General features: G+C 40.9%; 1 protein-coding gene and 4 long non-coding RNA genes across 7 annotated transcripts; 2 read left to right on the top strand and 3 right to left on the bottom strand.

Moving 5' to 3' along the window:
* The first annotated feature begins 695 nt into the window (after nucleotides 1–695).
* Nucleotides 696–1,945, top strand: LOC112846159 (uncharacterized). The gene is made up of 2 exons (XR_003219003.1): nucleotides 696–1,146; nucleotides 1,324–1,945. It is a non-coding gene; the product is annotated as an uncharacterized LOC112846159 (long non-coding RNA).
* A 5,908-nt stretch (nucleotides 1,946–7,853) lies between these two features.
* LOC109201529 (G2/M phase-specific E3 ubiquitin-protein ligase) lies at nucleotides 7,854–12,458 on the bottom strand. Its single transcript, XM_025905424.1, has 10 exons — nucleotides 12,388–12,458; nucleotides 11,866–11,924; nucleotides 11,718–11,783; nucleotides 11,452–11,517; nucleotides 10,735–10,822; nucleotides 10,397–10,611; nucleotides 9,997–10,264; nucleotides 9,699–9,853; nucleotides 9,246–9,484; nucleotides 7,854–8,250 (listed from the first exon to the last, which is right to left on the bottom strand). The coding sequence occupies exons 2-10, from the start codon at nucleotides 11,871–11,873 to the stop codon at nucleotides 8,000–8,002; spliced, it is 1,356 nt and encodes a 451-aa protein (XP_025761209.1). The 5' UTR covers nucleotides 11,874–11,924; nucleotides 12,388–12,458; the 3' UTR covers nucleotides 7,854–7,999.
* An 18-nt stretch (nucleotides 12,459–12,476) lies between these two features.
* On the bottom strand, nucleotides 12,477–15,450 carry LOC112846162 (uncharacterized). Its single transcript, XR_003219008.1, has 3 exons — nucleotides 14,901–15,450; nucleotides 12,845–12,981; nucleotides 12,477–12,602 (listed from the first exon to the last, which is right to left on the bottom strand). It is a non-coding gene; the product is annotated as an uncharacterized LOC112846162 (long non-coding RNA).
* On the top strand, nucleotides 14,438–20,236 carry LOC109201543 (uncharacterized). 3 transcript variants are annotated; one of them, XR_003218997.1, is made up of 7 exons: nucleotides 14,438–14,626; nucleotides 16,782–16,914; nucleotides 17,032–17,242; nucleotides 17,349–17,482; nucleotides 17,642–17,807; nucleotides 17,992–18,285; nucleotides 18,593–20,236. It is a non-coding gene; the product is annotated as an uncharacterized LOC109201543 (long non-coding RNA). The 3 variants fall into 3 exon arrangements; XR_002061595.2 differs by having other exon boundaries at nucleotides 14,489–14,507; XR_002061594.2 differs by lacking the exon at nucleotides 14,438–14,626 and having other exon boundaries at nucleotides 16,710–16,914.
* An 889-nt stretch (nucleotides 20,237–21,125) lies between these two features.
* Nucleotides 21,126–22,913, bottom strand: LOC112846164 (uncharacterized). Its single transcript, XR_003219010.1, has 2 exons — nucleotides 22,322–22,913; nucleotides 21,126–22,144 (listed from the first exon to the last, which is right to left on the bottom strand). It is a non-coding gene; the product is annotated as an uncharacterized LOC112846164 (long non-coding RNA).
* Between the last annotated feature and the right edge of the window lie 1,233 nt (nucleotides 22,914–24,146).

Here is a 24,146-nt window from a genome sequence, read left to right as displayed (position 1 = left end):
CTATTTCATGTATCAAAATTAAGTCCTCCTGTCTGTGTGCAAGACCCCATCTCGTTTTAAAAAAAAAATCTATTTTTCACTGCCAGATGTCTTTGACGTATTGCTGTGCATTTGTTTTTTACAATGTCACTAACCTTTTTTATTTCTATTTCTAAGTGTTCTAAAACAAATTCTTAATTACATTTTCACATAAACTGAAATGCTTTCTAAATGTACTTATTGTCCTTGACAAGAACAAAAACTGAAATGACTTGTAGTATAACCCTTTAAATCCGGTCGGAGCGGGCACGCTCCGTTGTGCGTTTAAATCCCGGTAGCTCTGCAACCACGTAAGCTAGCGCAATAATATTTTTTGCATATGAAACCGGAGGAGTTGTACTTACATTTTATGCCATCAGCTTGTCCTAGGTCACGGTTTCCTTCCACATATAGCTTTGCAAAAACTGCATAAAAAGCACTTGCAGCAACAAAAACATAATATTCCAGAAACACTCTTTGCCGATCCGATCAGCTGTTCATAACACTTCCTAGTCCATCAGCGCAAACTATCGCATGTCTATGGCAAGCCATTAGTGCCAAAATTCGCCACTTTTCTAACCCGTTTGGTTAAGAAACGGCGTAAAAAACGCCGTTTAATTTTTCAAAATGCCGAAAAAAACGGCGTTTTGTTTCGACAAACACCGTTTTTTCCGACTCTCACATGGCGCCCTGAACGCACCATCCGAGTGACGTAAAAAGCGGCGTTCAAAGACAGACGGAAACGCCGTTTTTTACGCCACTCGGCAGAAAACGCCGTTCAAAGATGCATAAAAACGGCGTTTTTTGCGGCGTTCTGTGCCAGCTGTAACGGCGTTTAAAACGGCGTTTTATTGAAATTATGCAGGGCACTCCCCATGGTTCCCTCATCCAATTACTTTCAACTCATTTCACCCAATCAAAGAAGAGGAAGTGCAGACCACACTAATGCATCACCGATTCACCTTGCTGCTAAGTGATTGCCTATTCAGTACCAGTGCTTGTCACAGTATTGACTTGTATTATAATCCCACTATGCATTTTGATGTGTTTAAGGCATGATCAAGCAAACAAACGACAGAATACTTTTTCTGAAACCTTAACTGTGGTACCTGTTATGGCAGCTAACAGGTAATGAGCAGAGCTAGCTCTGCTAATTTCTGAGCTTCTTTCTTATTTTCCTCTTTACTTCTCTTAACCTTTAACTTATGTCTTAGCAATCAGATTCTGCCGTCATGCATTACCGCTCCGTGCTAGTTATGTTGACTTTTCTCTTCTTTTGTCTTCTCTTTTTTCACCCGTATTTAGACACTCGGCGCATGGCTCCTTTGTTTACGTTAGGGATCAGCTGTTAGCGCTGCGCCCTGCAGCTGCGCTACCGGCAGACAGACCCTACGTCCCCAGTGAGGGAAGAGACGGGGGTGATGTTTCCCGAGAAGGACACCTTACACACCATCTCTCCTTTCTGTAATCACTGTAAACGTGAGATCGCTCCCTGATATGATTGAGGAGCTAATGACGCTAACCCGGTCACAGTGGCAGTACCCCGACACTGCCCGGTACTCCCTCTGTGAGTAGGCTGCCCGGCTTCCAGCTGCTGCAGCCGGACAAGACGAGACACAGCGGTGAGAGGAAAGGAGGGGGGCTGGCAGTGTTTGTTAAAGACAGTTGTGGTATCCCTGGGCACATTGCTGTGAAAGAACAACTCTGCAACAGAGACATTGAGCTATTAGCCATTAGCATCCGTGGAGGCAGCCTGTGACTCTCTGTGGTCCGCAGACTGCAGACGCAATCTCCGAGAGCTCTTCTTCTAATATCAGGGGACTTTAATCATGTCTCGCTGGACTCCACACTGACCACCTTCACCCAGTATGTGACCTGCCCCACCGTAGGCAATAAAACATTGTGCTTAATGTATGCCAATGAAAAAGTGGCATACAGTTCATCACCTCTCCCTGCCCAGGGCAGATCAGAATCAGAATCAGAATCAAAATCGTGTTTATTGGCCAAGTATATGTGCAGACAAATACAAGGAATTTGGTTCCGGTAGATGGTGGCTATCAAGCACAGCAATGTAAAACACACACACACACACACACACACGTCTATATATACATTACACATGCATACACATACATACACAAAGCTGTGTAAACCAACTATAAATAACTAAACTTATGTACATAAAATACAGAAATGAAATGAGGTGGAATGAGTACTACAAAATGTACATAAGGTGCAGTTGCAGTCTGGCAGTGGGGAGCAGTGTGACAGGTCAACTGTTTAGAAGGGAGATGGCGAGGGGAAAGAAACTGTTCCTGTGTCAGGTGGTCCTGGTCTGCAGGCTTCTGTACCGTCTGCCAGAGGGCAGCAGGTCAAAAAGTCTGTGTCCAGGGTGTGAGGGGTCTGTGATGATTTTCCCTGCCCGTTTCCTGGTTCTTGAGAGGTACAGATCCTGGATGGAGGGCAGGGGGGCGCCGATGATCCTTTCTGCTGCCCGTACAGTCCGCTGCAGTCTGCTCCTGTCCTGTTTAGTGGCTGCACCATACCAGACTGTGATGGAGGAGCACAGGACAGACTCAATGACTGCAGTGTAGAACTGGGTCAGCAGCTCCTGTGGAAGACTGTACTTCCCCAGTTGTCTCAGGAAGTACATCCTCTGCTGGGTCTTTTTGAGGATGGAGTTGATGTTGGTCTCCCACTTCAGGTCCTGGGAGATGGTGGTACCCAGGAACTTGAAGATCTTCACAGTCGACACAGGGCTGTCTGACATGATGAGGGGGGGCAGAGTTGGGGGATGTCTCCTGAAGTCCACTGTCATCTCTACAGTTTTAAGAGTGTTCAGCTCCAGATTGTGCTGACTGCACCAGAGTACCAGCCGCTCAACTTCCTGCCGGTATGCAGACTCATCACCATCCTGAATGAGGCCAATGACGGTGGTGTCATCTGCAAACTTTAGGAGTTTAACAGCCGAGTTCTTGGAGGTGCAGTCATTAGTGTAGAGGGAGAACAGTAGTGGTGAGAGGACACATCCTTGAGGGGCACCAATACTGAGGGTCCGAGTTTCAGAGGTGATCTCCCCCAGCCTCACTTGTTGCTTTCTGTCTGTCAGGAAGCTGGTGATCCACTGACAGGTAGCTGGTGACACGCTGAGCTGGGAGAGTTTGGAAGAGAGAAGTTCAGGCACGATGGTGTTAAAAGCCGAACTAAAGTCCACAAACAGGACCCTGGCATAAGTTCCCGGGCGGTCGAGGTGTTGCAGGATGTAATGCAGCCCCATATTCACTGCATCATCCACCGACCTGTTTGCCCGGTAGGCAAACTGCAGAGGGTCCAGCTGGTGGCCTGTAATGTCCTTCAGATGGGCTAACACCAGTCGTTTGAAGGATTTCATGACCACAGACGTCAAGGCGATAGGTCTGTAGTCGTTCAGTCCTGTGATGGTGGGTTTCTTGGGAACAGGGATGATGGTGGAGCGTTTGAAGCAGGATGGAACTTCACACAGCTCCAGGGATCTGTTGAAGATGCGAGTGAAGATGGGAGCCAGCTGTTCAGCACAGGTCTTGAGGCAGGAGGGTGAGACACCGTCTGGTCCAGGGGCTTTCCTGGGCTTCTGTTTCTGGAATAGTCGGCTCACATCCTCAGTGTGTATTCTGAGTTTCAGGGAGGAGGAAAGGGGGGTGGGAGGTGTGATGGAGGTCGTTGAGTCTGGATTGGAGAGGGTGGTGGTGGTCGTTGAGTCTGAAATGGGAAGGGTGGTGGTTGTTGTTGAGTCTGGATTGGGGAGGGTGGGGGTGGTCGTTGAGACTGGGTTGGAGAGGGTGAGGGTGAAGGGGGGAGAGGTGGAAGGTGTGTTGGGGGTCAGTGTCTGAAGCGGTGTCTCTGGGGAGGGGAGGGTGAGGCGTGGGAGTCTGTCCGTCTCAAACCTGCAGTAGAATGTATTTAGCTCGTTGGCCAGGTCTTTGTTTGCTTCAACAGTGGGGGGGGCGTCTGTAGCTGGTGATTTCCTGCAGGCCCCTCCACACTGACGCAGGGTCGTTGGCTGAGAGCCGTTCTTCCAGCTTCTGGGAGTAGATCCTTTTAGCTGCTTTGATCTCCTTGGTCAGTGTGTTCCTGGCTTGCTTGTACAGGGCCCTGTCACCACTTCTGTAGGCGTCCTCCTTAGCCTTACGAAGATGTTGGAGTTTAGGGGTGAACCATGGTTTATTGTTGTTGTATGTGCAGAAGGTCTTTGTTGGCACACACACGTCTTCACAAAAACTGATGTATGATGTCACAGTGTCCGTGAGCTCATCCAGGTTATCAGATGCAGCTTCAAAAACAGTCCAATCAGTGCAGTCAAAACAGTCCTGCAGTTCCTGCTTTGCTGCGTTAGTCCACTTCTTCACAGTTTTGACTACAGGCTTGGCACGTTTGAGTTTTTGCCTATAAACTGGAATAAGATGGACCATGCAGTGATCAGAATGTCCCAAAGCTGCCCGGGGCACAGAGCGATAGGCATCTTTTACAGTGGTGTAACAGTGATCCAGTATGATGTTGTTCCTGGTGGGGCAGTCTATATGCTGTCTGTATTTAGGGAGTTCGTGGTTGAGGTTTGCTCTGTTAAAATCCCCAAGGATAATTGTAAAGGAGTCCGGGAATTTCCTCTCCAGGGTGGTGATCTGGTCAGCCAGCTCGCACAGTGCGTTGTTCGCGTTGGCCTGAGGAGGGATGTAAACTCCGACCAGCATGAAGGAAGAAAACTCCCGCGGTGAATAAAACGGTTTACAATTGATGAAAAGACTTTCCAAGTGTGGGCTGCAGTGTTTCTGTAACACTGTGACATCAGTACACCAACCTTCATTAATGTAGAAGCAGACTCCACCACCCTTTGTTTTCCCTGAGAGCTCCGTTTCGCGGTCCGCCCGGTGAAGTTGGAAGCCCGGCAGATTTAAGACAGCGTCTGGGACACGCTCACTAAGCCAGGTTTCAGTGAAGCAGAGGGCAGCAGAGCGTGCAAAGTCCTTGTTAGTCCGGTTTAAGAGCAGTAATTCGTCGACTTTGTTTGGAAGAGAGCGGAGATTCGCGAGGTGAATGGAGGGGAGTGCTGTGCGGAATCCTCGCCGACGTAGTTTCACCAGTGCACCAGCGCGGGTCCCCCGTCTACGTCTCCTCCAGGAGCCACAGAGAGCTGCTGCGCCTCCAACTAAAATCTCCAAAAAACTTTCCGGGTTTGTGAAAAATGGATAAGAACTATAGTGAGACGACTGCCTGATGTTTAGCAGTTCATCTCTGGAGAAAGTGATGTGGTCTGAGTGACCAAAAGCGCAGAAAATAAACAAAAACAGGAAAAGTGCGAGAGAGCGCAGTACCGAGGCTGCCATCCGCGGCGCCATCTTGATGTGATCGTAACCTCCTGCGCCTTGTCCCTGTGTGCAGCACAGTGTGCACGGAGCCACTAATCACCCACGCAGTGCACAGATGGTCCGCGGAGGGCATGTAAATAAATAATAAAAGCAAATAAATGACAGTATGCTTTTTCTGAAACAAACGGAGACCTTAACTTTTATCAAAATACTGTTTTACTCAGTTTAAAGTAATACCACTGTACAATAGCCTTCAATTGTAATGGCACCCCCTGCCTTCCATCCAGGACCTGCAGCTTTCAAGAACCAGGAAACGGGCATGGAAAATCATCACAGACCCCTGACACCCTGGACATAGACTTATTGACCCACTGCCCTCTGGCAGACAGTGTAGAAGCCTGCAAACCAGGACCACCTGACAGGAACATTTTCTTTCCCCTCGCCATCTCCCTCCTAAGTGGTTAAACTGTCACACTGCTAGACTGCAACTGCACTCTTTGGCATTAACTTCTGTAATCCTGTAATTTCTGTATAAAAGAATTAGATTGTGTATTATATTGTTAGTTTAAACACCTGTGTGCATATGTGCATGTGTATTTATGTATGTCCATACACATAGATGGATTGTGTTTTTTTTGTGCTTGAGAGACGCCCTCAATCGGAATCTAATTCCTTGTATGTGTTTGTGCATATACTTTGCCAATAAACGCGATTCTGATTATGAGGTATTTCCCTCTGGATGACACACACACGTAAATTAAGTAGAAAAAATGTCATGTGTATTGCCTCTTTTAAAATTCGTTTTTGGAAACCACAAGAAGAGAAATATGTGGCATTCCCTTATGTCATTTTACATCTTCACTGTCAGTAGACAGTTGTGAACATATTTTGATCTGGCTTTTTTCCCTTAACTCAATAGACTTGGCACACATTCTACAAAGACAATTCTCTTCCTCTGCTTCAAGCTCTTTGCTTTAAGCAGCTAAAGGGGAGTTAATTTTGTTCTTCCGACTTAGTGCAGTGAAGGTATCTTGAAGTTAGTCACTTCAAATCTCACCTTTTCCCCTTATTTTTCAGAGATTACAAGTTCATGTGTGACATTTATTTAAACCACCCTGTAGCTAACAGTAAAAACAAACACTGTAGGAGCACTTGTGGCTTTGTCCTTTGTGCACACACATTAGGGAAAATGAAAAACATTAATTTTTAGAGTGTTTGATCTATAAACATGTATCACTGTGTAATCCCGTTTTTGGATGAACTGAGGCTTAAAAATATAGGCTAGAAAGCAACTGTTCATTTCAGCAGAGTTGGACAGTATGAATATGAGGAGGCTTGTAGAGATGACAGTAGGCAAGCAGACAGGTTTTCTGAGGTTGGGCTGAATGAACCTAGAACACAGGGAGAAACCTAAACAAGCAGAAGGAACTTTAGCTAAATATATTATCACGTACAGCAAAATGACTGTAATAAAGGTAAGCTGTGACCATAGAAAAAGCAAAGCAATCACTGGATTGACTGTCCGAATTGCTACACACTTTATAAGCATCGTTCACCAACAAACTGAGTCTAACAAACCATTTTCTTTACTTTGTTAATTACAGTTAGTGCCTTTTATGTATAAAATATAATTAAATGCCATTGTTCATTATCTTGACGTTACTTTTTTCCAAAAAACAATAGCTTTACAGCCATTCTCTATTACATAATTCTACCACATTTACATAATTCACTACAAAGTTCATGTCAAACTATGTAAATTTAAAATTAGGCAGAAGTCTTAAATGTTTCCATAAAACTCCCCCGCGAACAGTTTAACCAAAATAATATCACGGTCAGCACTGACACATGTTCAGAGTCCTCAAATTGACTTTTAACCAGGTTCTAGTCAAAGGCCAGATGCCAATCTCAGAGTTAACACCAAAGTTTAAAGCCAGTTTGTTAAAACTGCTTTGTTCTTGAAAGCAGTAAAATTAATTCATAACTCTTAAGTCCGAGTTGGATTGTTGAGTTCTTGGTTTGAGAACTGATGAGGGTAAATTCATTGAACCATTTACCTTGACTTAAGCACATAATTGTACTACATAGCCCTTGTCAATGGAACCCAATACCAGTATTTGACAGTAACAGGTAAGCCTCAACTTTAATTTGTAAACAGACAAGACACCATGAGAACTGACATTACAATATTTTATTTTACAAGAGTCAATGTCTTTTAGTTCAAAGTTTGGCATTTGTTGTACATCTTAAAAAAAATAAATTAAAAACAAAACCCACACTCTATGCAGTGTACTGTAATTGAACACAAACAATCCACAACAAACTTTCAAACGAATATTTCTAGATGAATTGTCATTTTCCCTCCAATACTGGAAACTTTCTGAACATCACTTACTTTGCATGGCTTGACACATGCGTACCCAAGTTGTCTTAACTGTACTATAAATATAACTATACACACACACACACAATTTTTTTTTTTTTTTTTTTTAAAACAAATGAATGTTCACTTTTAAAATGTAAAAGCTTTAAGAAGCCTGAGTGCCAGGAGCAATCCCATTTAAGAACACTTAAAATAAACTTCATCACAAGGCCACAAGTTTTAATAACAGCTTCCCAGCATCAGTTCATGTATGCCGCTACACCTTGCCAAATCCAAGGGATCCTTTTAATGCATCGTTCATAAGATCTTTAAATTGATCTTCATCTGCAACACCTCTTGGAAGATAGAGGGATAAGCTGCACGTTGATGCGTATGGGATGCGCCGCATCCCAGGCTCCTGATCGTAAAAGTCTATGTTGCAGGACTGTGGGAACCCCAGTGGTGGAAGTAAGTCAGCCCCAGTTATAAAGACCAGCAGCTCTTCAAACGCGTGGTCCACCTCATGCTCTGTTAAAATGCATACAACTAGTAAATAAGGTGCAATGTGTAGGTTCATGAATCAAAGATTTATAATCAGTTACACTGACTGTATAGTAGAGCAGTTGCATTAATGACTATTTTGGAGTCAAAAACAGGTTAGGCAAAACCAATATTGCAAAGAATTGTATAATAAAAAAAAATTACTTAAAGTAATCCTGCCCTCCTAAGACAGGAAATTAATTTTGGTCCTCCGAGTGACCTATATGTCAAGGACTGTTTATGCAATGTTTTAAAAACAAGTTATTCATTCTGTCCTTGCAAAAATACATTGTTGACTTTCTAGTGACGTCACATTTGCATGGGTGTTGTCATTGCACCACTTGATTACCTAGGACACTAATATATAGGAGGTTTCTTTATAGTCAATGGAATACCTGAAGCTTCAATTTAGGCAGTGCATCTAATTAACAAATGACCTTTGTCTCAAAGAGACAAAAATAACACAATTTGAAAGGTGAGTCCTGTCTTAAACACTGCAAAAACACTTCCTTAATTTCAGATGTGCTAATACAGTTGAATCATAAATTTTACTAATTTAAATACAAATATGTAATATAAATATTTAATGTTTTAGTGTTAAGAGAAGTTTTTGGTCATGTAATATAATTAATGTTTTAAAAGAAATCACAATGAAAATCAAATATGATTTTATAGAAAACAAGCCTTTGTTTCCCATCAGTCTCAACAACCAAGATCTGGTAGAAATCACAGAAGAAATAATCTTCCAAAAATATTTGTAGGTCGTTTCCTTTAAAATAACTTACCTAAAAGGTAAAATAATCATAAACTTCCCATATGCTGTAAGAAGGGGTGGATTTTGCAAAGTTCTAAAGGTTTCATTGCACCCAAGTGTTGTTTAGATTTAGTTGTCTGTATTTTGTATTGTGGACACTGTATTTAAAATGAGATGCCTGAAGCAATTCAAACAGAAACAAGACATGTGTTGTATTCTATGTACTCACCCTGAATGGCCATAAGCCACCATTCCCACTGAAAGATGGTGGCTTCCTCTTCTTCACGTCTGTTACTTCCAGCTGGACTCCATCCAATGGTGAAGAGATCCTGGAAGCTGTTCCTTGTAAGTTTATTTCCTGCATTTGTAAATACAGGAAGGAACTGCTTCCAGCATCTCTTCACCATTTGCCAGAACTGACCACACGAGTCCATACCGGCAACAAACTGTTGAATCATGCTGGCAACCCTGTTGACCACAGATTGTACTCTTAATTCATACCACATAGCAAAACAGTCAAACAAAACAGAAAAAGGCTTGTTTTGTCAATTTCAACACTACCTTAACTGCAATATCAATTCAGCAGATTGATTTGTTTAAGTGTTAACTATTAGGGGGGAACACAATGGGAAGATGAGCACTGACCAGCAAACTACTTTGTAATTTTCTAACACATTCTCACCTGTGAAATGCAAAATGAGATACAATCTCGCCCCTTATCCTCATAACATCAAGTAGTGTGGCAGTGTAGATGTCAGGGATACCACAGCCTGCAATCCAGTCCCCAAGGTGACTTTTCAAGTCTGCCAGGTCTTCTGGGGTGCTGCAGTTGGAAACCTTGAAAATCAGGCAGCTCCATAAATACATACGTTTGAAGCATTCACTAGTTGACTTACATTTTGAGACATTCCACTGATGAGTCAAGCTATGCATTGTGTTTCATTGAATTTAATTACACCTCAACATGTACACAGCTTTACCTTTTCTATGTTCTGTTTAATGTCTTCGTCCATGAAGACCTCGACATCAAAGTCATCAAGAGATGTCTTCTGGCCACACATCAAACAGAACAGGTGTCTATTGATACACCGTGGCCCTGGCCCATTGTGTGCTATGGACCAAGCAATCAGTTTACCAGCCGTATAAAACTTGTTGCTTGACAGCAACTGCTGGCTATAACAGAACAACAGGCTGCCAGGCTTCCCCTCAAAAATCCCTAGGGAATTCTGAGTTTCGACCATAAGTAAGCTGCAGGAAAAGGTAGAAATTTTTTTTAGTCAAATTGTGATTTCATCTTTGCAACAACAACAAACAACCCCCCCCCCAACAACACATTTACGCATTCTATTATTGTGTGGGAGAGATGGGACTTTGGCTTACCGAAAAAATTCCCGCCTTGGGCCTCCATAATCATCGGCCATTTCACCAACGAATTCAATATTTGGCAATTTATGCCAGGAAAAATAGGACTTCGAAAGTGCCATGCAGGCACTATGTAGGATTTTCCTTCGTCGGGCTATCACTGTACAATAATTGCTGGTGTCAAGATGCGTTTCCTGGAAATCTTTTAACACAGTAGCAAGGTCCATCTCGTCCTGAAAGGGGGGGGGAGAAAGGTCACGACTACATAAAAAAAAAAAAAAACAAAAAAAAAAAAAAACACCAACAACAACAACAACATCCACAGCAGTTCTGGCAGTGTTGTTCATGAGACATACATGTGAATCATTTTGTTCAGGGGAAGCCAGGACAGCCTCATCCAGGTCTGATACTTCTGACTCGGCAGAGTCGATGTAAAACTCTTCCCTAAACAGAACAAATGCATTTGATTTTTTAATATGTTTGTTTTTTAAAATTTGTGACAAGCAGCATGAAGCAACAAAAATGGATCTTGTTATTGGTTGACAAACTGGATCAATAAACTATACAATGCAACTTTCAAGTTTGCACAGTTTTGCCTGCGTACAAAAGATTATCACAGGACACCAGTGTCTTCTGTATATTTTTGTTAGAAGTTTTGGGAAACATAAGGAACTGCCACTACAGTGCCCATTTATGGAATTACACTGAAATTGGTATAGGCAGAACTGTTTACTGGGAATAGTTTGGGTGATCTGTAGTTCCAAGTGTCTTAATGGTCAGGCTGACTAAAGTGTTATCGATGCATTTTCAGCAATTAAAAATACTAATATCACAACATCAACAAATCTGAAAAATGTGAAAAAGCAAAACAAACCAAATGAGGCAATTAAACCATTGGTCTATAGTCAGAGTACATAAATGTACTCAGTTCAATACACGCAACCTTTAAAATTTTATTTTGCTGGTCTCACCCTGTTATATTGTACTTATTGTCTATTTACCTATGGTGTGTGCTTTATAAGTTACAGTTTACACTTCAGTTTTTGGCATGTTATTCATCAACTACCACTTGCCTGTTAACCTCTGGTTCCTGGAGACCATGCCTACTAGAATGAGCTGTATGGTTTTCATGCAGACCACTGCAAAGGAATAGCAGTAATATTTAAGAACAGGAACCGGACCCCAACGCAGATATTTCTTGATCTAGACTACACAAAATGATCCAAGTTATAATAATGATAGAATTAGTTTGTACAACAGTTGTTTTACCAAAAAATAAAATTTGTGCAATATTTTAAGATTAAAATTCCAACTCATAAACAAACAGAGTGCCATTTACCTGATAACCTCTGGCTCCTGTACATTGTGCCTGCCATGGTCAGGTGTCTCTGTGTCATGCAGCACACTGCAATATGGTAAATATTGATGATGAGAGGGTGTAATGCATTTATAGTGCTACAGTCCAAAGGCAGTGGTCAAACACTTACATTGCCATTTCAGACTGCACCACTTCTCCACCAGTTGAGTTGTCATTGGCTTCTGTAATCTAAAACAGAGTATGAAAAAATAAATGAAACTGAACAACAAATGAAAAAAAAGAAAAAAGAAAGGTTAAGGACATTACAAAAGAGAATGAAAAACCCAGAACCCCAAAACACAGGAAACTGGGATTACAATAACAAAATGAAAAAATATAAATCTTTACACACAATTGTTTTATGAAAGATGCACATCAGCCCATAAAAACAAAAAACTGTTAGACCACAGTTCAAGCTTGCTCTACTGCATTTCTGTTATTAACAGTGACTCAACTGACAGGGCACTATGCCATCTGGCATAGTGATCAGATGAATGTCTCACATCCTTTGGGGAAATCACAGCATTTATTATTCTGAGCAGAGATATGTTAAAGATGGCTTATACAATATTAGGGTGACTGGAGAACCACTGAGTTACAGTAATAGTGACAATTATGATATGTCAGCCACCCCAGTGGAACATTTGAATACCTTTGGATGGATATAAAGATTGGAGCGACCCAGTAGGTTTCTTGCTCTAATTCCTTGGGGCGGCTCCTCTTCAAGAGGAAGAATGAGCCGCTGTCCATTCACTTTGCATAGGTCGAACTGCAAAGGTATGTCTGCAATATTGTCCCGTAGTGCCTGCATGAATTCAGCGGCATTTAGGTTTACAGGAACGACCACCCGAGTAGCAGGAGTGGCATCTGTAAAGAAATTTAAACCAAGTTAGCTGGCAATGTTATTTAGAACTTTCCCTAAAAACGGAACAGGGTAAATTGTCACATTGTAGTTTCTCAACATAAATATATTGGTGCAAGGAAATAAAGATTACAAATGTGCTAAAAATCTAATGCCAAATTCTACAATTTGTAAAAAAATGACACCATGTTCCTGTTTTTTGTTTTTTTAAATCACTCCAAATAATTAATATTAAACTAAAGATTACCCCGATGAGATCGGTAGTGGGTCAGTGTCGGATTCCTTAGAACTGACACCTTAAAAGTTAACTGGCGATGTGTGGTTCTCCCGCCTCTTCGCCTGCGCACTGGTCCACCCCGGTGCTGTTGGCGGAAAACTCCAAAGCTATCATTAGACCAAGAGATAATGTAAGTCTTTAAGTCAAACTAATATGACTGAGACACCCCCCCCCCCCCAAAAAAAAAAATAAATAAATAAATAAAAACCCCACACACTCCGAGTAAGGCATATCATATCGGTGTTTATTGCATGCATTTTTCGATTATCTCGCAAATTAAATGCACCCTGAAAATATGGGATATGCTACATTTATAAACTAAATTCTTTATGCATAAATGGACATAAGAGGGATTAAAATGACTGTCATTTGAAGTCATCGATCTAGGACTGACATTTATGATTACAGAATTTGTTAAATGCTGTCGATTGAATTGTAACAGATAATTAGTAAACGAGCCATTTATTATTTAAAAATGTAAAAGTAATTTCGTTTTGCAAGAACAAAAAAGGCGCAAAGCTAAAAGCTTGCCAATAGAGTAACCACCACCAAAGCATTTCACCTTTGTAGCAGAGAAGTCCCCTCTTCGCTGTCATCTTCATTTAGTAGCCGGTTAAATTGGGCATTCATTCTGTCTCTAATATCATTGACTCTCCGTCGAAATGCAGCGCTCCGTTCAGACATGACTGTCCATATAAAGTCCGCCAAAAGGCTGGGCAGATATATATATAGCATCCCAAAAATTCAAAGTACGGCGGGAGAAGGTACATCGTTTGTGATTGGATCAGCAAGACTGAAGGTTGTCTTTTTTAAAAAAAATAAAAAATAAAAAAATAATCCACCCCTTACCACAACCTGTGATCAGAATTTGTGGTAACCAATCACAGTCAACGTCATATTTGTGTCGTCTCAATCAAGCTATGTGCGACAAACTACATCCAGGTGAAAGGATGCGAAATCTCTGCACCAACAAAAAAAACAACAGAAAAACCCAAAACACATTTGACCGTAAGTACCCTAGTTAATCTCAATTACTGTTCGACTTTGCTAACTAAAAGCTAAGCGATGATTCCGAAACATTACTTTGTCCTTTTAAGCGCATGTTACATGTTAGCTTTGTAGTAAGCGAGAAAAAAAGAAAAAAGTCATGCTAACCTTGGTCCGTTAGGAATGTTGCCAACATGCCATTTTAGGCGAGGCATGTTAATAAGGTCTTTAATATGGTACTCCGTTTAGCCACTTTATATTATTTAAAATACGGTTTTATAACACTTGTTACATTAGCCGGATTAGGCTACACGGTACTGCACTGCCATCCCAGATAGCAAGACGACATTGAATGGATGTTGATTTTTTTCTTCCGATCTGTAGTTATGGTCAAGGTTGAAATGTCAATGTTGTAATTGACATTGAAATGCTGTAGTAAACCGACGGTCTCACTGTAGGAACGTTGTAATAATGTTGATTTACCGTTTTTTTTTTTTTTGTGAGTGATATTTGATCTTTTTGTAGTCAACAGGTGACAACAACATCGAAAACAAACAAAAGACACCCCCAAAAAAGTCTATAGATGACCAGAGACCAAAGCGGCGATCATCTGAACAGCCTCTTTCACAGTGGTACATCCCTCCAGGTAACCATTCACAAGTCTTGTACAGTAGAGCGGGACATTACATTTACTCTCAGCCGAATTGACCTGAGAAAGCATATAAGTTCATGCACTCCACTGGCCTGCACCACGATTAGTATAAGGTAAGAATGAATGTATTTGCTACTATTCGTTATTTACAGGTTATTTCAGTAAACTCATTTGAATTAGATCGTGACAGATGTTCAGAATTTTCAGCTTTTGATGTCCATCCCGATAACCACGCATGTGCCTTTTTAAACGCATGTATAGGTGTATCTACAATACCAGGATTTAGTAATACAGTGGGGTATACAAAGAGCCAAATGAGAGTGTTAAGCAGCCAGTAAAACCCAACACTGCAGACTGAAAGACAAACTCCATGAACTGAAAACTGACCTTAAATATGGGTGCGGCAAAACCACAGTGAGGAGAAAAAAGTTCCAAAACTAACGCACAGGAAGCCATAAGGTAGACAAACAAAGTGTACAGCTTGAAACATAACAACAGAGTAGAGAGCTGAGGAAAGCTGAAGGCTTAAGAACTTGCGCAAGTTGATTAGGGAGAGAGGACGCAGCTGGGAGAAACAAGACACAGGTGAATTGAATCAAACAAGTATGACCAGTTGAAGTAAAAGCAAGTGCACAAAAGCCTAGAGGTCAACAATATAAAGCAGTAACCAACTAAAGATAGGACACAGAAATGCAGACTCTGCACTAGGAACACTGAATGGCAGGAGAACCGCCTCAAAGAATAAAGAAATGAATAAAGAACAGTATATGCAGAAAATAAAGAATAAAGTTAAAAGACAGCGTGGTCTTCAAGAACCCAGAGTACGATACAAAAATGTCGTTTTATTCAAGTGAACAAAACAATGTAGACCAAGTTCATTTTGTTAATAAGTTGGAAATAAATAAAAACCAATGACAGCATTTAAAATAAACAAAGATGAATAACATAGATTATCAAAACTGATTTTTCAGATATGCAGAGTAGAAGATGTGGAGATTCAAATTTTTAACTTGGGTGTGTATTTGAAATATGAAAATATTGGTTGACATCGTTGACATACTGTTATTAAAGACAGGAATATGTATGAAGAGTAGATTCAAAAGCTCTATTAACAGAACTATAACCTGTTAGAATCTGACATTTATTTCAGATGTATTCTGTAACCGTTCACAGTCTCAATACTTACAGTGATGACAGATTGTTTCCAAAAGTGCTCAGTCACAATTTTCAGAAGACTAACATGGAATTTTTGATTTATTTAAATATATAAACCTGTTGAAAGTAATAATTTAAATTTTTGTCTTTGTAGGATCACAGTAATGTTTAGATTTCTAATACAGTCCAAGTTTGTCCACGAAAAAACACCAGCAAGCAGGTTATGTCCTACAACTATCGTATCACTGTAATCGAACTCTCTTCCTTAAACAACAAGAAACATGAAGTGTACTCAGGAGCAGATTCGAGCGCAGGCTCAGAATGAAGTTAACAGAAAACGTTCTTTACATCATAACCATCATCATCATCATCATCATCATCATCATCATTTATATAGCACTTTAAAAACACACCTGGTAGACCAAAGTGCTGTACAATAGAAATAGAAATATAGTAATAAAATAGAAAAAACAGACAAGTATGTGTATGTGATGCAAAAGGTAAAATTAAAAACAAGGCTAGAATGCGTGAATGTTAACTTTGAGTTCTACAACTAGGAGCAAAATGCTATGAACATGGACTACGGTAGTTCATACTAGAGGGAACAGTAACATGATCTGTGGCTGCCGGAGCTTGGCAAGTGAAACAGTGGTGTGAGAGTTGATGGTGGAGCGGCACTGTGGGACCCATTTTTGTGTTGTTACCTTATGTGTGCCGCTACGGGTCACCTTTTGTGTTTTTACGTATGGTGTGTTTATGGAAATGTATTGAAGATAAACGTAAGTCAAGCCAGGTGTTTTTGGTCAGAACAAGCAGTTTGTAAACTCTGCGCTGTTATGATAAATGACATTGAATAAAGAGAAGCAAATAAAACTGATGAATACAAAAACAATCTTAACCGTACAAGACAAGTATAGATTGAGTTGGGCTGTTACAAGTTTAATTCATAACAGTTACATTGCCTCACCCCTGCCATCAAACCCTTCAGTGGCTTCAAGTGTAGGCATAGCCTCTACAGGTACTGCAGCAGAAGGAAAGCAGAGTCAGGAGGGTCTTGGAAGAAGTTCAGAAAAGATCCAAATAGGCAGTCTGAACAGTCTTACTTGTTTGCAGGTGGAGTAATGCACGAATGGATAAAAAAGAGTGAGCTGTTGAGGAGCAAATGGAGATCCGTGTCCAGGGGAGTGATGCTATTGCGAGTGTGAAAGGTTGTCCAGGAAGTAACTAAGAAGACATGAACAGAGAGGTAAGTACTAGAGCTATGAGCAACGTGAGGCCAATAACTGACATTGGTTAACAGATAATATGGCAAAGACTGGTTGTGAACGGTGGTCTTAAATACAGCTGGCTTGATTTGTCTCAGGTGGTGATCCTCAGAGGACCGATGAAGTAGAGCAGCCAGCACCCCAAGTAGAGCAGGCACTGTGGAAAAATAGTTGTGACTCAACCAGACCATTACAAAGTATGGCCTGGAGGATTTTCATCTCAAGGTGCAAGAACATTCTTAATGACTGTACACGGCGGCTGCTGATGGACGATGTTGGGCCAGATGTGCTACAGTTAGCGTTAAGGAGGTATGATCAAAGCAAGATCGAAAACATTTAACATTTAAAATGTTTAAGGGGAATATGGCCTGAAAATATAACATGAATTAAGAAGTAATTTTTTGATATCTTTGAGGTTGGAGACTATGCAGAGAAGCCTTCAGTGGGCAAGAGGAAGACTGATCAATGTAACTGCAGCAGATCAACTTCTGCGTGACTTGGCTGAATTGATTCAGGAGGTCGAACTGTCTACTCAGCATGGCCAACAAGGTAAGCACATATTGTGTCGAGTCCTTGACTCACCAACAGTGTGAAATAAATTATGACTCTGTCTTAACCTATTTTCCAAATATTTACCTATTTACCTGATATATTTACCTGATATATGGGGTGCCTTTACCTATTTACCAAACGCTTATATATTTTCAGGCTGTTTTGGATACCAGGCACCAGTGGTTTTCAACAGAGGTAGAGGTAGATCCCTTTACCTTATCACTCGGGAACAGCTTTCATTCCTGAAGTCATGTGGATTCACTGCACCTCAGATGGCTGATATTTTGAATGTTTCACTTCGTACAATTCGAAGACGTCTGCGGTCAGTGACTTTTGAAACCAGTGTGACTTTCATTTCTTTGTGACACACACTCACTGTTTATTCAAATTAAATGGTATTGTGAAATTGTAAACATTAGTATATTTGAATGTGCACCACTAGTCAAGTAATGAAGTGTGCTGTTATGGTAGTGATAAATTACTCATGTTTTTTTGTCTGATTTCAGACAGTATCATTTCACCCGTGCATCAATGTATGCGGAACTGACTGACAGTGCCTTGGATGAACATGTGCAGGACATTGTTGCTGGCAATGAACAAATTGGTCCTGAGGCTGTCAGAGCCTCCCTGCGAGTACGTGGACTACGTGTACAGTGAAGGAGGGTTCGAGCAAGCATGTTACGGATAAATCCTGGAGCAGCTGCCCTTAGAGCAGTTTTGCGGAGACCAGAACGAAGAACATATCAGGTTGCAGGTCCAAACTCATTGTGGCACATTGATGGAAATCACAAGCTGATAAGGTAACCAACCACACTGATTTGTTGAACACCTATTTTGACCAAAGTGAAATTCAGCATTACATCAAATATAATTGTTGAACAATAAGACACCTCCAATAGAGCCAGGCCCTGGGATGGGCAGTCCTCTAACACAACTGGTTATGTTTAAAGGGAAAGATGAGAGAACACAGACAGCGCAAGCAACATACAGAGAAAAATTCAAACTTGACATGTAATAGTCCCATGTAAATCAAATAAGAGTGTGTTTTCCATTGTTTCAATAACAAAGCAGAAATAATATTTTTCTTCTTATGGACCACGGTTTTAGGTGGAGGATAGTCATTCATGGGGCTATTGATGGATACAGTCGTCTTGTGGTCTTCCTTCATGCCTCAAACAACAACCGTAGCAGTACCGTTTTATCAAGTTCCATCAGAGCCGTGGTATCCTATGGTGTACCCTCGAGGGTCCGGACAGACAGAGGAGGGGAAAACAATGCTGTCTGCCTGATGATGAACATTTTCAGAGGCTTTGATCGTGGAAGTGCCCTAAGAGGAAGGAGTACCCATAATCAGAGAATTGAGAGGCTCTGAGGTGATCTGTGGCGAGGAATGACCAATGTCTACTGTGATTTATTTCACCACCTGGAGGAGGAAGGCATCATAGACATTGACAATGAAATGCACCTTTGGGCTCTCCATTACATCTATCTCCCAAGGATCAACAGAGATTTGAAAGACTTCTCTCAAGAGTGGAACAATCATGGCTTGCGGACAGAGAGACACTTGAGCCCATTACAGATTTTTGTCCGAGGCAGCCTCCAGCAACAGGGCCGAGCCTCAACTGCCATGCAGGACATCTTTCAGACTAGAGCAGCTGCTGCTGATGGGACTATTGGTGGGACAGCTGATGGTAGTGTGACAGCCACTGAGAGTGAGACGACTGCTGCTCAGGGCTTAGGTACTGATTCTGGTGGTGGTGCTCATGGTACAGATGAGCTGGGATTGCTGGTCGACTGGCCTGAGAGGATTACTGTGCCAGACATTGAATTTACTCTGGACGAACCGATGATGGAGCAAGTGGTAGAACTATTTAATCCACTAACTGGCACCAGAGGGAGTCATGGTATTGAACTCATCACTGGCTTAATATACTTTCTGGACTCGACATATCATTGAGACAGTTCAATTATTGACTGAAACATAATAGCAGCAAGTGGAAAGACTTCAAAATATCTAGGTGACTGGATACATATAATGTGAAAAGTTATAATACGTGTTTACTATGTACCATTGAGTAGTGGAGATACAAGAACGAGCTGTGTGACACTGACAATAAAAAATGATGAGTGATTTTTAAAGTGTATAAGATGGAAGTTGTGAAATGGAAAGTATACATCTGAAGCTGAATCTCGATAAAGTCAACTTGATTAATCTAAAAGTTACAGCTGTTGATATTGATAAATACAACTATAAAGCAGTGACAGTAAATAATTAAAAAATAAAAAACTGTATAGTAGGTCTTGAAGTGGCTCAGTATAGTGTAGTAGATATAAAGTGGTTTAGCGTGTGTTTGATGTTGTGACAGTTCACAGCGAGCACATTATGTTTTGCTTTGTACAGATTATGCTTTGTACAAACATAGTTCTGAAAATACTGGACTCCAGTGTAAAATGTGAATAAAAAAAGAGCAAGCACTGATTTGCAAATGTGAAAGGCAAAGTTTGTTCACAGTAGAACATAGAAAACATGTCAAGTGTTTACACTGAGACTATGTCGTTAAAAATAAGTCCATTTTAATTTGATGGCAGCAATATGTTTCAAAACAGTTGGGATGGGGCAAGAGAAGGCTGGAAAAAGTGGTACTAAAAAGAAACAGCTGCAGGGATATTTTAAAAGTAACAGGTCAGTTACATGATTAGATATTAAAAGCATCTTAGAGAAGCAGAGTTGCTCTGGAGGAAATATGGGCAGAGGTTGATCAATCTGCAAAAAAACTCCATTAACAAATTGTGCAACAATTTCAGAATAATGTTTCCAAGTGTAAAGTTGTAAAGACTTAAAATATTCCATCCTCTAGAGGCATAAAAATATATTTTATCAAAAGATTCAGTGACTGGAGAAATCTCTTTGCAGAAACAATGAGGCTAAAAGCCATGATGTCAGTGATCTTCAAACGCTCACAGGAAAGTTATCATCATGGAGCATTAAACAGACACGATTCTCTCATGGAAATCAGTGCATTTCCTGTATCCTTTAGGGCAACAGACCTGAGTCACACTTTTAGAGAGGTACCTGATGAGGTGGATTGAGAGGAATATCTATGATGCATGGCAGTTTGTTCACTCACTTCCTCTCCACCACAGCTTCCGAAGCGCGGCCAATCACAGAGCTTGCTCTCCTGATCCAAGAAGAACACATCAAAGTGCACTGCACTCACCTGAACTGACAGAACACCTGTCATTAACATTTTGGTGCACACATAAGCTTGTTCTCAAAACCCGCCTGCCCATCCACTTCTTGTGTACAGCCTCTGTTTTGATCTTCCAGTTCAGCAAATGTATATATGTGGGTGTCCAGGTATTTGTATTCCTCCACCACATCATATCAGCGGGTTCAGTATCTTATACTGATGTCAAGATAATGCACACTGCAGCCCATTTGTATCTACAGTTATCAGAAAGAAGACATAACCAAGTTACATGGATTCTTTTTTTTAATTACTTCATGTCATACAGGTAAACTAGTTATGTTATGTACAACGCTGTCATGTGCCACTCTCTGTTTCAAATTCATGTAAGACATCCAGAGTACTCGGATGACATTGACAAGGACATCTCCAGTTTACATGGGAAACAATTATTTCATGTTTTTGAGATTATTTATTTACATCACTTTTCAGAAAACGTACATACAGGTCTGATTCAAAACTGCATATCTATTTTTAATGCATGTTGATGGGGCAAAAATATTCCTGAGATACTGTTAACATTATTAAATTTGAAGGCTATTATACAGTGGTATTACTTTAAACTGAGTAAAACGGTATTTTGATAAAAGTTAAGGTCTCCGTTTGTTTCAGAAAAAGCATACTGTCATTTATTTGCTTTTATTATTTATTTATATGCCCTCCGCGGACCATCTGTGCACTGCGTAGGTGATTGGTGGCTCCGTGCACAAGTGCTGCACTCAGGGACAAGGCGCACTAATTACGATCAGATCTTCCCTGGGCAGGGAGAGGTGATGAACTGTATGCCACTTTTTCATTGGCATACATTAAGCACAATGTTTTATTGCCTACGGTGGGGCAGGTCACATACTGGGTGAAGGTGGTCAGTGTGGAGTCCAGCGAGACATGATTAAAGTCCCCTGATATTAGAAGAAGAGCTCTCGGAGATTGCGTCTGCAGTCTGCGGACCACAGAGAGTCACAGGCTGCCTCCACGGATGCTAATGGCTAATAGCTCAATGTCTCTGTTGCAGAGTTGTTCTTTCACAGCAATGTGCCCAGGGATACCACAACTGTCTTTAACAAACACTGCCAGCCCCCCTCCTTTCCTCTCACCGCTGTGTCTCGTCTTGTCCGGCTGCAGCAGCTGGAAGCCGGGCAGCCTACTCACAGAGGGAGTACCGGGCAGTGTCGGGGTACTGCCACTGTGACCGGGTTAGCGTCATTAGCTCCTCAATCATATCAGGGAGCGATCTCACGTTTACAGTGATTACAGAAAGGAGAGATGGTGTGTAAGGTGTCCTTCTCGGGAAACATCACCCCCGTCTCTTCCCTCACTGGGGACGTAGGGTCTGTCTGCCGGTAGCGCAGCTGCAGGGCGCAGCGCTAACAGCTGATCCCTAAAGTAAACAAAGGAGCCATGCGCCGAGTGTCTAAATACGGGTGAAAAAAGAGAAGACAAAAGAAGAGAAAAGTCAACATAACTAGCACGGAGCGGTAATGCATGACGGCAGAATCTGATTGCTAAGACATAAGTTAAAGGTTAAGAGAAGTAAAGAGGAAAATAAGAAAGAAGCTCAGAAATTAGCAGAGCTAGCTCTGCTCATTACCTGTTAGCTGCCATAACAGGTACCACAGTTAAGGTTTCAGAAAAAGTATTCTGTCGTTTGTTTGCTTGATCATGCCTTAAACACATCAAAATGCATAGTGGGATTATAATACAAGTCAATACTGTGACAAGCACTGGTACTGAATAGGCAATCACTTAGCAGCAAGGTGAATCGGTGATGCATTAGTGTGGTCTGCACTTCCTCTTCTTTGATTGGGTGAAATGAGTTGAAAGTAATTGGATGAGGGAACCATGGGGAGTGCCCTGCATAATTTCAATAAAACGCCGTTTTAAACGCCGTTACAGCTGGCACAGAACGCCGCAAAAAACGCCGTTTTTATGCATCTTTGAACGGCGTTTTCTGCCGAGTGGCGTAAAAAACGGCGTTTCCGTCTGTCTTTGAACGCCGCTTTTTACGTCACTCGGATGGTGCGTTCAGGGCGCCATGTGAGACTCGGAAAAAACGGCGTTTGTCGAAACAAAACGCCGTTTTTTTCGGCGTTTTGAAAAATTAAACGGCGTTTTTTACGCCGTTTCTTAACCAAACGGGTTAGAAAAGTGGCGAATTTTGGCACTAATGGCTTGCCATACATGTCCGCCGTGACCTGCCCGAAACCGGAAGTGGCGTCATTTTGCGGAAATGTAGTTTTTTACCATCAGGGGCTTATGAGCCTATACTTGTGTTTTTAAAAGTTATGTTTGACTTTATGACTTTCTGTGTCGTTTCTGGGATGCTTAGGACTCATATTGCACTGCTGGAAATAGTTTATTTTGATGCATATGCTGTTTTTTTGCAAATTTGCATTATAATATTTATTTTCGTTTTTCCTGCAGTATATGAAAATTGGTGTATTTCAAAAATAAAACTATGAAGACACTTAAAATAAATTTCCTGTGGTGGGAAACTAGTTTGTGCAACTTTTTTGTATTTACAGCTTTGAGGGATAAGACTCTTAAATTTCTCTAACTAGAAATATATGTTAAAAAGCAATGAATTTTGCAATTGATGTACTTACTATGCACTTAATGCATACATATTATGAAAATTTGGGCTATAATGGTTGTATTGATGTATATCAACTTGAAATGCTCCCAAAAATGGCACTACAGCATGTAAAAAATATAATATAAGCTCTGGCGGACTTGGTTCAATGGTAGGTCTTAAAGGGTTAATATCTTTCTTTCTTTCTATTGTTGTATCATTGCTATTAAACAGTATTTTCACCAGCAGTCAAAAATAAGTGTACACTTATGTCTGCATTTTTATTTGTTAAAAACTAACAACATGACAGCAGAAGTGCTGCCACGTGTCTGGCTAGAAAGAGAATAAAAATGTGTTTATCTGGTAGTTCAATGAAAGGCTTCAGTCAATTAGGAGTGACAAAACATAATCTGTGTTCACATTTGCAGTTTTGTATTCTTATACAATATTTAAAATTTGAAGTCTTATTTTATTATACATTTTTGATTTTATTAAATATTTGTGGGTATTTTGTATTAGTTGAAGTGGCCCCTCCAGTGCATTGACAGTGTCAGCAGGGATCATTTAAGTTTGAGACCCCTGATCTATAAAAACCACACCTCTTTAGGTCAGTTTGCTATCTTTAAATTCCATTTCCAGTTTTTTTGAGTGTAACCTACTCCTTTTAGTCTGAGCAGTCTTTAAACTTTTTTTGAAATTTTACAAGTTACATAGAAGCTTGATTTGACCAAAGGTTCAAAATCAGCAGCAAATTTCTAGAATGACAAACAATGACAACCGTTTCAGATATCCACATGTATTTAATAAAGCTTTAATTGTAAGACTTGGATAAGTTGTTGACCAT

This window comes from Oreochromis niloticus, linkage group LG3 (genome assembly GCF_001858045.2).
Source record: "Oreochromis niloticus isolate F11D_XX linkage group LG3, O_niloticus_UMD_NMBU, whole genome shotgun sequence".
NCBI lineage: Eukaryota > Metazoa > Chordata > Actinopteri > Cichliformes > Cichlidae > Oreochromis > Oreochromis niloticus.
This window is presented reverse-complemented; position numbering and strand designations above follow the sequence as displayed.

What these genes read in the sequence shown, in the direction of transcription:
- LOC109201529 (XM_025905424.1), bottom strand. An exon ending in CAGGAGCCAGAGGTTATCAG is followed by an intron (nt 11,518 to 11,717) that starts GTAAATGGCACT and finishes ATTCCTTTGCAG; the next exon opens with TGGTCTGCATGAAAACCATA. An exon ending in TTAAACAGAACATAGAAAAG is followed by an intron (nt 9,854 to 9,996) that starts GTAAAGCTGTGT and finishes CTGATTTTCAAG; the next exon opens with GTTTCCAACTGCAGCACCCC.